At 38.8% G+C, this 13259-nt stretch overlaps 1 protein-coding gene across 1 annotated transcript; it reads right to left on the bottom strand.

The window, feature by feature from the left end:
* Positions 1–463: 463 nt before the first annotated feature.
* LOC106092973 (glycoprotein-N-acetylgalactosamine 3-beta-galactosyltransferase 1) lies at positions 464–13030 on the bottom strand. The gene is made up of 4 exons (XM_013259928.2): positions 12264–13030; positions 1145–1241; positions 806–1078; positions 464–737 (listed from the first exon to the last, which is right to left on the bottom strand). The coding sequence occupies exons 1-4, from the start codon at positions 12824–12826 to the stop codon at positions 528–530; spliced, it is 1143 nt and encodes a 380-aa protein (XP_013115382.2). The 5' UTR covers positions 12827–13030; the 3' UTR covers positions 464–527.
* Between the last annotated feature and the right edge of the window lie 229 nt (positions 13031–13259).

Below are 13259 nucleotides of genomic sequence, written 5' to 3'. Positions count from 1 at the left end.
GATAAAAATAATTTTGAAAAAAAAAATATCTTTGGTCGAAAAAACAACTACGAAAATTGTTAATTTTCCTGCAACAATTTATTTTGAATCTCAACGACCCAAAGTACAAATTTGTGGTTGAAAGGTACTCTTTGCATACCATCTTTCAGCCCGCCGCATGTGCTTTGCTTCGGGTGGTGGTGTTTTTATTTTCTTTGTTTGACTCACGCTGCTTTGTCTCGTTCGTTTTACTGCTGCTCTCGGGGTTTTCTCCATCACTCTCGCTACTATTATCCTTAAAAACAAATTTTAATAATTTTGGTGTCGCAGAGGATTGAACTCATGATCTCATGTTGGGTAGTTTTGCACGCAGAATTTTCTAAAAAAATATTTTTTTTTTCCAACTGGGGGACTAGCTCCGGGGTTTTCAAGTCATGAATGAATTTTTTCTGTGTATCCACTTAAATATTAATCTCAATTCATCGACTTTTAAAACAGATAACAAATTTTTTTATTTAACTATTGATATTATGATTTTCTACTATAAACTATGATGTTGGTGGAGATGATAATGGCAGCACGTAGTGTTCATTTTCAGCATTAAGCTGGGAAATGCTGATCTTTTGTGGTAAACTCAGTGATAGATTATCGAAGATACCAAAGGGCCTTAAAGAATATAACAAATATTCCATCACATAGAAGTAATTAGGCTCTATGTAATGAAAAGATATGGCATGATCTGAACAGCAGGTTACATTCTGGAATTCAGAAATGTTAATAAAAATCAAGACTTTAATTTAGGGAATATATAGGTGTTTCATCTTACTTCATTTGGCGTACTATATACCAATTTAGGATACCAGTTAGATTTACTATAGGGTATTATATCTCTTGGTCTAAGCGGTATAAAACGTTCCTTGCCCTCTGCATCACGTGAATCACCAGCCATAACACCAATATTTGCCAAGCATTCGCCCAACTGTAGGTCTTCCTCTTTGTAGGTGTTATTACACACTTGGTTATTGTTAAAGGCTTTGGTTGCAAATTGTTCCAGGGCACTTTTACTCAATACATAACCCGCTCCTCCAGACATATAACCCTGAATAATGAAAAAGGAATTTTTACATAATATAAACGGTTTGCTAATTTGTACAAATTCGCTTACCTGCCGCACAAACTGCATTAATTTGCAACCAAAGTATATGGGAGCTTCAGGAGGATAAGGGTAAAGGAAATAACGTAGATTCTCCATTATGACATATCTGAAATTGAAAAAAAACTCTTTAAAATAATGATTTCAAAATAATATCCAACACGTTAATGTGGGGACAAAATACTTTGTTTGTCAAACCAGTAAAGTATTTAACCACACCACTTACCTCATGCAAGACATAAAATTGTACTAACTACAAAATTTCCCATGAAAACATTTCACTAAGGAACAAGGCTTACTTCTCTCATATCAATGAGTGGAGTCCTATTTAATTTAAGCTCAATGATAAGGATGTCCGTGAAGATTAAGTTAACTTTAACTAGCAGAGACACAAACCCTCTCAATTAGCAGCACCCTGTTACGAACTTAGCAGAGCTATGCTAACAATTTAACAGAAGAGATCTAGAAATAAAATCTAGAAAAATTATGAAAAAATTCAAAAGAAACGACAACAAGAGCACTAAAAGGACCACAAGCATTGTGTGTGTGAGGAACAAGTCTACAACACCAAAAAGTCCAAAGCGAAAAATGGAAAAGTGGGAGGGATACGGCGTACCCACTTATAGTGAAGGAAACTTTTGATGCCTAGGATCTAAATCAAAAAGCAGAACATCCAAAAAGACCAAAAGGCCATATTCTGCTTTTTGATTTCGATCCTAGGCATCAAGAGCTTCCTTCACTATAAGTGGGTATTCCGCATCCTTCCCTGTTTTTCCACTTTTCGCTTTGGACTTTTTGGTGTTGTACATATGTCCTAAATGCATTTTTCACTCTGTTAGATAATTTTTTACAATTCGCAATGTTTGTCGTACTTTTAGTGCTCTTCTTGTCGTTTCTTCTGAATTGTTTCATTATTTTTCTTGATTTTATTTTTAGATATCTTCTGTAAAATTGTTAGCATAGCACTGCTTAGCTCGTAACAGGGTGTTGCTAATTGAATGGGTTTGTGTCTCTGCTAGTTAAAGTTAACTTTATCTTCACGGACATTGATAAGGGGCCTTCGTTTTTAAGCCGACTTCGAACGGCGTGCCGCAGAGCGACACCACATGGTAGAGAAGTTTTATTATGGCCGAATACCTCACAAATGTAATTAAAATTAGTAAGGGGTTAACCACCGCCGAACATTGTTATGATGTTCACGTCGGGGCTTGAACCCAGGTGTTCGGCGTCATAGGCGAACATGCTAACCTCTGCGCCACGGTGGCCTCCTATAAAATTGTACAAGTCGTAAAAATATCCATCAAACCTCTTTAGATGAGACTTTCATGGTTTATAAAGGAGGTTTTTATACCCACCACCATAGGATGGGGGTATACTAATCTATTCATTCCGTTTGTAACACCTCGAAATATTTATCTTAGACCCCATCTTCTTATGTATATATAAAAATTAATTTGTGTTTGTCTCTTCGGTATATTCTCAAAAACGGCTGCACCGATTTTTTTTTGAAATTTTCACAGATGGTGCATAATGATCACGTGGTGAAAAAAGGGTACTACATATTTTGATATCTGAAGGGGGGCGGACCCTGCACTCCCCCTACCCAAATTTTCAAAAACGCCATATTTCGGAGATGGGTAGTGCGATCTCCCGAATTGACTTCTTGAGCCCTTATAAGCCGCAATTTTTGTCCGATTTGGGGGAAATTTTGCATACAGTGTACTGTTAAGACTTCTAACAACTGTGCCAAGTACGATCCAAATCGGTCCATAACCTGATATAGCTCCCATATAAACCGATCTCCCGATTTGACTTTTTGAGCCCTTACAGGCAGTAATTTTTGTCCGATTTTGTGGAAATTTTGCATGTGGTGTTTTGTTATGACTTTCAACAACTGTGCGAAGTACGATCCAAATCGGTCTATAACCTGATATAGCTCCCATATAAACCGATCTCCCGATTTGACTTCTTGAGCCCTTAGAAAGCTCAATTTTCATCCGATTTTGCAGAAAATTTGCATGCGGTGTTCTGTTATGGGTTCCAACAACTGGGCCAAGTACGGTTCAAATCGGTCTATAACCTGATATAGCTCCCATATAAACCGATCTCCCGATTTGACTTCTTGAGCCCTTACAAGCCGCAATTTTCATCCGATTTGGCTGACGTTTTGCACGTAGTGTTTTGCTTTGGCTTTCAACAACTTTGTCAAGTATCGTCCAAATCGGCCAAGAACCTGATATAGCTCCCATATAAACCGATCTTTCGATTTGACTTCTTAAGCCCTTACAAGCCGCAACTTACGTCCGATTTTGTTGAATTTTTGCATGCGGTGTTCTGTTATGACTTTCAACAACTGTGCCTAGTGCAGTCCAAATCGGTCAGGAACCTAATATAGCTCCCATATAAACCGATCTCCCGATTTCACTTTTTAAGCCCTTTCAAACCGCAATTTTTGGCCAATTTGGATGAAATTTTGCATACGGTGTTCTGGTACGACTTTCAACAACTGTGCCAAATACGGGCTAAGTCATTCATTAACCTGATATAGCTCCCATGTTAACCGGTCTCTCGATCATCCTTGTTCGGTTCCTAGAAGCTGTAATTGTTGCTGGTTTGACTGAAGTGTCCCAAGATTCGGCCCGGCCCACTTTTGCTTGTTTTCAATGGGCCACTAGGAAAGGCGCTAAAATATCTAAAAGGTTTAACATAATACACATGGGTTCTTTTATTCTGTCTATAAAACAAAACCTTACTGAATCAGAAAATCCCAGCTAATTTCTTCAAAAATTCTAAAGCAAATCTGCTGCTACATTTTGAGATTCATTAAAGTGCGCTTAAATTAAGCCCAGTTTAATTAATTCAAATTTATTCATTTATGTACATAAATTTTAAGTTAAGCTTAGTGCTGCTAATAAGTTTATTAATAACATCATCATAAACATTTCACAAATCTCACTTAAGATATGATAGTACTTTTTTTTGGCTTGTTTACTTTTTAATATAGGATTTTGTTTCTAAATATTCCAAAATTATAGTCTTTAAAATATTATGAGCTGTGATTGGCCGGTCAGAACTTTGTATATCCCCAACCAAAAATAAATGTGCTACTCTTGCATTGGGTGGCCGATATAGCTCTAAACTTTAATATCTCGGATGGGTTTCCCAATAATAGGGATTGCAGGGATTGCTGTCATACAATGTTGTAATGTTTTATCATTAACCGGAATGTTTCAGAATTTTAATAACAACAGAATCATTGAAAAATATTTATCCGTTTTGTTTACATAACATTTAAAAAAAGTTTTTAGAGGGCCAACCTATTTTTACAAATTTTTCCAACATTGGAGAAACCAGTAAAAGCGTGCTAAGTTCGGTCGGACCGAATCTTATATACCCTCCACCATGGATCGCATTTATTAAGTTCTTTGAATGACTTTTTCAATGTATACATAAGCTACATCAAGTTGTTGACCGTACTTGTCGTGGCTGTTCGAAGTCATAGAAAAATACCAACTCCAAAAATTTCAGGCAAATCGAGTAAAAATTACGCCCTCTAGAAGCTCAAGAAGTCAGGTTATGAACCGATTTTAACCATACTTAGCACAGTTGTTGGAAGTGATACCAAAACACCACGTGCAAAATTTCAGTCAACTCAGATAAGAATTGCGCCCTCTAGAGGCTCAAGAAGTCAAGACCCAAGATCGGTTGGCCCATTTACAATCCCCACCGACCTACACTAATAAGATGTATTTGTGCCAAATTTTAAGCACCTACACACAGAAAAATGAAACCTTTGAGAAATTTTTACAACAAAAAAAATACTTTTATCACAAAGTTTTGCTTCTATTGTAAGCGTGTAACGTTTTGCTTCAACATATCAAACGTTAGCCATAAACGTTGTATTATTGAACGTAACTAACTTTGTTTAGGGTAAACCCTTTAGCAGCTTCGTCTACGGTAAAAGGACCTTCCTTTTGTTGTAAAACCACAAACTCTTTAATTGCAAAAGTTTTTCGATAGCCACAGACCAATAATTATACCCACCACTATAGGATGGTGGTCTGTCCGTCTGTCTGTTGAAATCACGCTAAAGTCTTTAAAAATAGAGATATTGAGCTGAAATTTTGGACAAATTTTTTTTTTGTCCATCAGCAGGTTAGGTTCGAAGATGGGCTATATCGGACTATTACTTCCACCGATCCGCCAATTTAAGGTCCTGGGCCCATAAAAGCCACATTTATTATCCGATTTTGCTAAAATTTTTGACAGTGAGTTGGGTTAGGGCCTTTAACATATTTGGCCCAGATTGGTCCAGATTTGGATATAACTGATATATAGACCAATCTCTCGATTTAAGGTTTTGGGCCCGTAAAAGGCGCATTTATTGTCCAATGTCACCGAAATTTGGGACAGTGAGTTAAGTTAAGCCCCTCGACATACTTCTGCAATATAGACCGATCCCTCGATTTAAGATTTTGGGCCCATAAAAGGCGCATTTATTGTCCGATGTCGCCGAAATTTGGGACAGTTAGTGAAGGTAAGCCCCTCGACATACTTCCGCAATATGCCGTAGATCGGTCCAGATTTGGATATAGTTGCCATATAGACCCATCTCTCGATTTAAGATTTTGGGCCCATAAAAGGCGCATTTATTGTTCAATGTCACCGAAATTTGGGACAGTGAGTTAAGTTAAGCCCCTCGGCATACTTCTGCAATTTGGTCCAGATCAGTCCAGATTTGGATATAGCTGCCATATAGACCGATCCCTCAATTTAAGATTTTGGGCCCATAAAAGGCGCATTTATTGTCCGATGTCGCCGAAATTTGGGACAGTTAGTGAAGGTAAGCCCCTCGACATACTTCCGCAATATGCCGTAGATCGGTCCAGATTTGGATATAGCTGCCATATGGACCCATCTCTCGATTTTAGGTTTTGGGCCCATAAAAGACGCATTTATCGTCCGATGTCGCCGAAATTTGGGACAGTGAGTTAAGTTAAACCCCTCGACATACTTCTGCAATTTGGCCCCGATCGGCCCAGATTTAGATATAGCTGCCATATAGACCGATCTATCGATTTAAGGTTTTGGGCCCATAAAAGGCGCATTTATTGTCCGATGTCGCCGAAATTTGGGACAGTTAGCAAAGGTAAGCCCCTCGACATACTTCCGCAATATGCCGTAGATCGGTCCAGATTTGGATATATCTGCCATATAGACCCATCTCTCGATTTAAGGTGTTGGGCCCATAAAAGGCGCATTTATTGTTCGATGTCGCCGATATTTGGGTCAGTGAGTTAAGTTAAGCCTCTCGGCATACTTCTGCAATATGGTACCGATCAGTTCAGATTTGGACATAGCTGCCATATAGACCGATCTCTCGATTTAAGGTTTTGACCCCATAAATGGCGCATTTATTGTCCGAAGTCGCTGAAAGTTGGCTCAGTGAATTGTGTTGGGCCCTTCGACACCCTTTTGTAATTTGGCCCCGATTGGTCCAGATTCGGATATAGCGGCCATATAGACCAATATCTCAATTAAAAATCTTGGCCCCATAAAAGGCGCATTTATAATCCCATTTCACTGAAATTTGACACAGTGAGTCACTGAGGCCACCGTCGCGCTGAGGTTAGCATGTCCGCCTATGACGCAGAACGCCTGGGTTCGAATACAGGCGAGACCATCAGAAACAATTTTGCAGCGGTGGTTTTCCCCTCCTAATGCTGGCAACATTTGTGAGGTACTATGCCATATAAAACTTCTCTTCAAAGAGGTGTCGCACTGCGGCACGCCGTTCGGACTCGGCTATAAAAAGTTTCAGCTCAATGATTAGGGCATTGAGCTGAAACTTGAATCGGACTGCACTTGATATGTGCGAAGTTTGCCCCTGTTCCTTAGTGGAATATTAATGGGCAAAATTTACAATTTTGACACAGTAAGTGTTAGGATTTTCGTCATCCTTGTCGTTTATATTGGGTTGCCCAAAAAGTAATTGCGGATTTTTCATATAGTCGGCGTTGACAAATTTTTTCACAGCTTGTGACTCTGTAATTGCATTCTTTCTTCTGTCAGTTATCAGCTGTTACTTTTAGCTTGCTTTAGAAAAAAAGTGTAAAAAAAGTATATTTGATTTAAGTTCATTCTAAGTTTTATTAAAAATGCATTTACTTTCTTTTAAAAAATCCGCAATTACTTTTTGGGCAACCAATAGTTCAGGTCGGTTTATTTTTAGATATAGCCACTAAAAAAACCAATTGTACTTATTAGTATTTGGTTCAAATCGGAACATATTTCGATATAGCTGCTATGGGGCAAAGGTATGCATTTTTCACTGGGTTTTGATGAAAGGTGGTTTACATATATACCCGAGGTGGTGGGTATCCAAAGTTCGGCCTGGCCGAACTTAAGGCCTTTTTGCTTGTTAATTTGTAACTCGCATAACTTTTGACTGAAGAATCGGACCTTTGCATATATCGCAACAAAAAACAAGTACATTTTATTGGCTTTCCAAATCAGTTCAGAAATGCTTTCACAAGCAACAAAATAAGAGACCAGCCTCTGCGAAAATTTCAAAAAAAAATTTGGTCAAATTTCTGGGACAATGTAAAAGATGTCCCGCACATTTAGGCCTGTTTTTGTGGGGCTTTTTAAGCACTTTCCAGCAAAAAATTGAAAATTGGACCATAAATGCGCTTATGACAGCCCGAACAAAATTTTTTAGGGCCGAGGGGACCAACTTTGAAGGCCCACCAATGGGCCCCATGGAACTTTTGGGACCCTGAAATATTGCATATAAATTGAAAATCGGGCCATAAATGCGCTTTTGACAGCCCGAACAAAATTTTGTAGGGCCGATGGGACCAACTTTGAAGTCCCACCAATGGGCCCCTGGGACTTCTAGGGCCCTGAAATTTTGCACATAAACTGAAAATCGGATCTTAAATGCGCTTTTAACAGCCCGAACAATATTTTGTAAGGCCGAGGGGACCAACTTTGAAGGGCCACCAATGGGCCTCTATGACTTCTAAGACGCTGAAATGGAACCATGTAAAATTTCATGATATGATATCTCTATCCGTTCCAAAATGGCAGACTTATTCCTACTTATTTGTTTTCCCATCCCACTGTGCGTCTGTCGAAATCACGATAGAGGTCGAACGCGTAAAGCTAGCTGCTTGAAATTTTGCACAGATACTTTATATCCATGTAGGTCGTTGCGGATTGCAAATGGACCATATCGGTTCAGATTAAGATATAGCTCCCATATAAACCGATTTCCCGATTTGACTTCTTGAGTCTTTACAAGCCGCAATTTTTGTCCGATTTAGCTAAAATTTTGCATGTGGTGTTTTGTTATCACTTCCAACAACTGTATCAAGTACAGTCCAAATCGGTCTATAACCTGATATAGCTCCCATATAAACCGATCTCCCGATTTGACTTTTTGAGTCCCTACAAGCCGCAATTTTCGTCCGATTTGGCTGAAATTTTGTATGCAGGTTTCTATTACGACTTCCAACAACTGTGCCAAGTACGGTCCAAATCGGTCTATAACCTGATATAGCTCCCATATTAACCGATCTCCCGATTTGACTTCTTGAGCACTTGGAAGCTGAAATTTTTGTCCCATTTTGCTGAAATTTTGCACATAGTGTTCTGTTATGACTTCCAACAACTGGGCCAAGTACGGTCCAAATCGGTCTATAACCTGATATAGCTCCTATATACACCGATCTCCCGATTTGACTTTTTGAGTCCTTACAAGCCGCAATTTTTGTCCGATTTTGTTGAAATTTTGCTTGCGGTGTTCTATTACGACTTCCAACAACTTTGTCAAATACGGTCCAAACCAGTCTATAACCTGATATAGCTCCTATATACACCGATCTCCCGATTTGACTTTTTGAGTCCTTACAAGCCGCAATTTTTGTCCGATTTGGTTGAAATTTTGCATGTGGTGTTTTGTTATCACTTTCAACAACTGTATCAAGTACGGTCCAAACCTGTCTATAACCTGATATAGCTCCCATATAAACCGATCTCCCGATTTGACTTCTTGAGCCCTTACAAGCCGCAATTTTCGTCCGATTTGGCCGAAATTTTGCATGCAGGGTTCAATTACGACTTTCAACAGCTTTGTCAAATATGGTCCAAATTAGTTTATAACCTTATATAGTTCCTATATACACCGATCTCACGATTTGACTTATTGAGTCCTTACAAGCCGCAATTTTTGTCCGATTTGGCTGAAATTTTGCATGCGGTGTCCTATAACGACTTCCAACAACTTTGTCAAATATGGTCCAAATCAGTCTATAACCGTATATAGCTCCCATATAAACCGATCACCCGATTTGACTTCTTGTGCCCTTACAAGCCGCAATTTTCGTCCGATTTGGCTGAAATTTTGCATGCAGGGTTCTATTACGACTTCCAACAACTGTGCCAAACACGGTCAAATCGGTCTATAACCTGATATAGCTCCTATATACACCGATCTCGCGATTTGACTTTTTGAGTCCCTACAAGCCGCAATTTTTGTCCGATTTAACTGAAATTTTGCATGCGGTGTTCTATTACGACTTCCAACAACTTTGTCAAATACGGTCCAAATCAGTCTATAACCTGATATAGCTTCTATATACACCGATCTACCGATTTGACTTCTTGAGCACTTTGAAGCCGAAATTTTCATCCGATTTAGATGAAATTTTGCACATAGTGTTCTGTTATGACTTCCAACAACTGTGCCAAGTACGGTCCAAATCGGTCTATAACCTGATATAGCTCCCATATAAACTGATCTCCAGATATGACTTCTTGAGGCTTTACAAGTCGCAATTTTCGTCCGATTTGGCTGAAATTTTGCATGCAGGGTTCTATTACAACTTTCAACAGCTTTGTCAAATATGGTCCAAACCAGTCTATAACCTGATATAGCTCCTATATACACCGATCTCCCTATTTGACTTTTTGAGTCCTTACAAGCCGCAATTTTTGTCCGATTTGGTTGAAATTTTGCATGTGGTGTTTTGTTATCACTTCCAACAACTTTGTCAAATATGGTCCAAATCAGTCTATAACCGTATATAGCTCCCATATAAACCGATCACCCGATTTGACTTCTTGTGCCCTTACAAGCCGCAATTTTCGTCCGATTTGGCTGAAATTTTGCATGCAGGGTTCTATTACGACTTTCAACAGCTTTGTCAAATATGGTCCAAATCAGTTTATAACCTTATATAGCTCCTATATACACCGATCTCACGATTTGACTTATTGAGTCCTTACAAGCCGCAATTTTTGTCCGATTTGGCTGAAATTTTGCATGCGGTGTCCTATAACGACTTCCAACAACTTTGTCAAATATGGTCCAAATCAGTCTATAACCGTATATAGCTCCCATATAAACCGATCACCCGATTTGACTTCTTGTGCCCTTACAAGCCGCAATTTTTGTCCGATTTGGCTGAGATTTTGCATGCAGGGTTCTATTACGACTTCCAACAACTGTGCCAAGTACGGTCCAAATCGGTCTATAACCTGATATAGCTCCTATATACACCGATCTCGCGATTTGACTTTTTGAGTCCCTACAAGCCGCAATTTTTGTCCGATTTAACTGAAATTTTGCATGCGGTGTTCTATTACGACTTCCAACAACTTTGTCAAATACGGTCCAAATCAGTCTATAACCTGATATAGCTCCTATATACACCGATCTCCCGATTTGACTTTTTGAGTCCTTACAAGCCGCAATTTTTGTCCGATTTGGTTGAAATTTTGCATGTGGTGTTTTGTTATCACTTTCAACAACTGTATCAAGTACGGTCCAAACCTGTCTATAACCTGATATAGCTCCCATATAAACCGATCTCCCGATTTGACTTCTTGAGCCCTTACAAGCCGCAATTTTCGTCCGATTTGGCTGAAATTTTGCATGCAGGGTTCTATTACAACTTTCAACAGCTTTGTCAAATATGGTCCAAACCAGTCTATAACCTGATATAGCTCCTATATACACCGATCTCCCTATTTGACTTTTTGAGTCCTTACAAGCCGCAATTTTTGTCCGATTTGGTTGAAATTTTGCATGTGGTGTTTTGTTATCACTTCCAACAACTTTGTCAAATATGGTCCAAATCAGTCTATAACCGTATATAGCTCCCATATAAACCGATCACCCGATTTGACTTCTTGTGCCCTTACAAGCCGCAATTTTCGTCCGATTTGGCTGAAATTTTGCATGCAGGGTTCTATTACGACTTTCAACAGCTTTGTCAAATATGGTCCAAATCAGTTTATAACCTTATATAGCTCCTATATACACCGATCTCACGATTTGACTTATTGAGTCCTTACAAGCCGCAATTTTTGTACGATTTGGCTGAAATTTTGCATGCAGAGTTCTATTACGACTTCCAACAACTTTGTCAAATATGGTCCAAATCGGTCTATAACCTTATATAGCTCCCATATAAACCGATCTCCCGATTTGACTTCTTGAACCCCTGGAAGTCGCAATTTTCGTCCGATTTGACTCCGATTACAACTTCCAACAACTGTGCTAAATACGGTCCAAATCGGTCTATAACCTGTTATAGCTCCCATGTAAATCGATCTCTCGATCATCCTTGTTCGGTTCCTAGAAGCTTAAATTTTTGCTGGTTTGACAGAAGTTTGGTATATAGAATAAAAATATGCCCTTCAACTCCATGGTGGTGGGTTCCCAAGATTCGACCCGGCCGAACTTGGCCGCTTTTACTTGTTTTTAAGTAGTTTTTTCGATTTTCTTCCACTGTGCGGACTCGGCTATAAAAATGGAGGCCCCTTAAACTTGAATCGGACAGCACTCATTGATATGTAAGAAGTTTGCCCCCGTTCCTTAAGGGAATGTTTATGGGCAAATTTGCATTGGCAGAGAACTAGCAGAATTATAAATAAATCCTTTAGTCTTAGTTTGTTTGGGTTTTTAAGTTTTCAAACCCCAAACGATTAGAAAATCGTTTTAAGCACATAAAAAGTTTCCCCGTCAGTTTGAAGATGCCTTGCCACTTACAAATTTTTCCCTTTTGAGGATTACAAAAGCGTGCAGTTAAAATTTATTACCATACTTTAAATATAAACTCACGTATCATCGTCGGCCTTCAAAAACCATTCAGCATCATTGAAATGATGATCGTAAATATATTTCAATGCCAGATTTGTTTTATCCCACAAATGTTGGCGACCTTCTTCAACGGGCAGCGGTATTGTGTGCAACTGCTCATCCTCTTGCGAGCTCATGAAGAGTAATTTATGGCACCTTCGTCCCCAAGTGCGAAGTATGTGTATGGCCTTGGTTTGATGATTATTGGGATTTGTCATAATCCAGCACAGAACACGAGTGCTATTAAACAAATGCTGCACCAGATCTGCCGGTTCTTCTTCGCTGCTGGTGTTTAGGCTATCAACTTCTGCAATTGACCAGGTAGAGGTTTGCAGCTCCCCACTAGTGGTCCCTAAGGGTTTTAGCGACAATGTTTTACCGTTCAACCACATAGTGGTGAAATATATGCCAATACTAAATCCAATTATAAGACATAGTAGATTTTTGAATAAGGAACCTAAAGCGGATGTGGCAGGCATTAGCAACCGGCCGGAAGTGCTATTTGCCATTATAGGCAATAATTTTGTTTTTGATCTTATCATCATACTTTGTGATTTAAAGTCCGATCCATAACGCCAATTTGTTTTGTTTGATTTCGCTTTTCTGTATTTTTAGATTAGATTTCACTCTCACTGATTAATATCTTAATACTTAAAACTTGTTTGAGTTTTTTTTAAATTTCAAATTTTTTTTTTGGTTGTTTTGTCAGTTCTGTCTGACTTTGCATACTGCCGTTTTATTTTGAAGTGCTTCTCGCTGTAATGTTTTAAAATGACTAACTAAACGTTGTTGCGCCTGTGAGCTTCTTTGCCAGATTCATTTAAATGTGATGCTAATGAATGCGGCAGCATTTCTTCTGGATCAAGATCTTCATATTCTGTGGTATTGTTTAAACACTCACTGTCATTCTTGAATAATTTTTATTGCAGTTTTGTTTTTGTTTTCACTTGTGTTGCAATTGAATTTTGATTTTAATGG

This window comes from Stomoxys calcitrans, chromosome 1, assembly GCF_963082655.1.
Source record: "Stomoxys calcitrans chromosome 1, idStoCalc2.1, whole genome shotgun sequence".
In the NCBI taxonomy this organism is placed as follows: domain Eukaryota; kingdom Metazoa; phylum Arthropoda; class Insecta; order Diptera; family Muscidae; genus Stomoxys; species Stomoxys calcitrans.
Note: the sequence above shows the minus strand (reverse complement) of the source record. Positions and strands in the feature narration are given on the sequence as shown.

Excerpts from the sequence above, each read along its gene's own strand:
- LOC106092973 (XM_013259928.2), bottom strand. The coding sequence starts at position 12,826 with ATGATGATAAGATCAAAAACAAAATTATTGCCTATAATGGCAAATAGC. Across the intron at positions 1,242-12,263 it reads TTGAAGGCCGACGATGATAC|ATATGTCATAATGGAGAATC; the intron begins GTGAGTTTATAT and ends TTTCAATTTCAG. Across the intron at positions 738-805 it reads TATATAGTACGCCAAATGAA|AATGTAACCTGCTGTTCAGA; the intron begins GTAAGATGAAAC and ends TCTGAATTCCAG.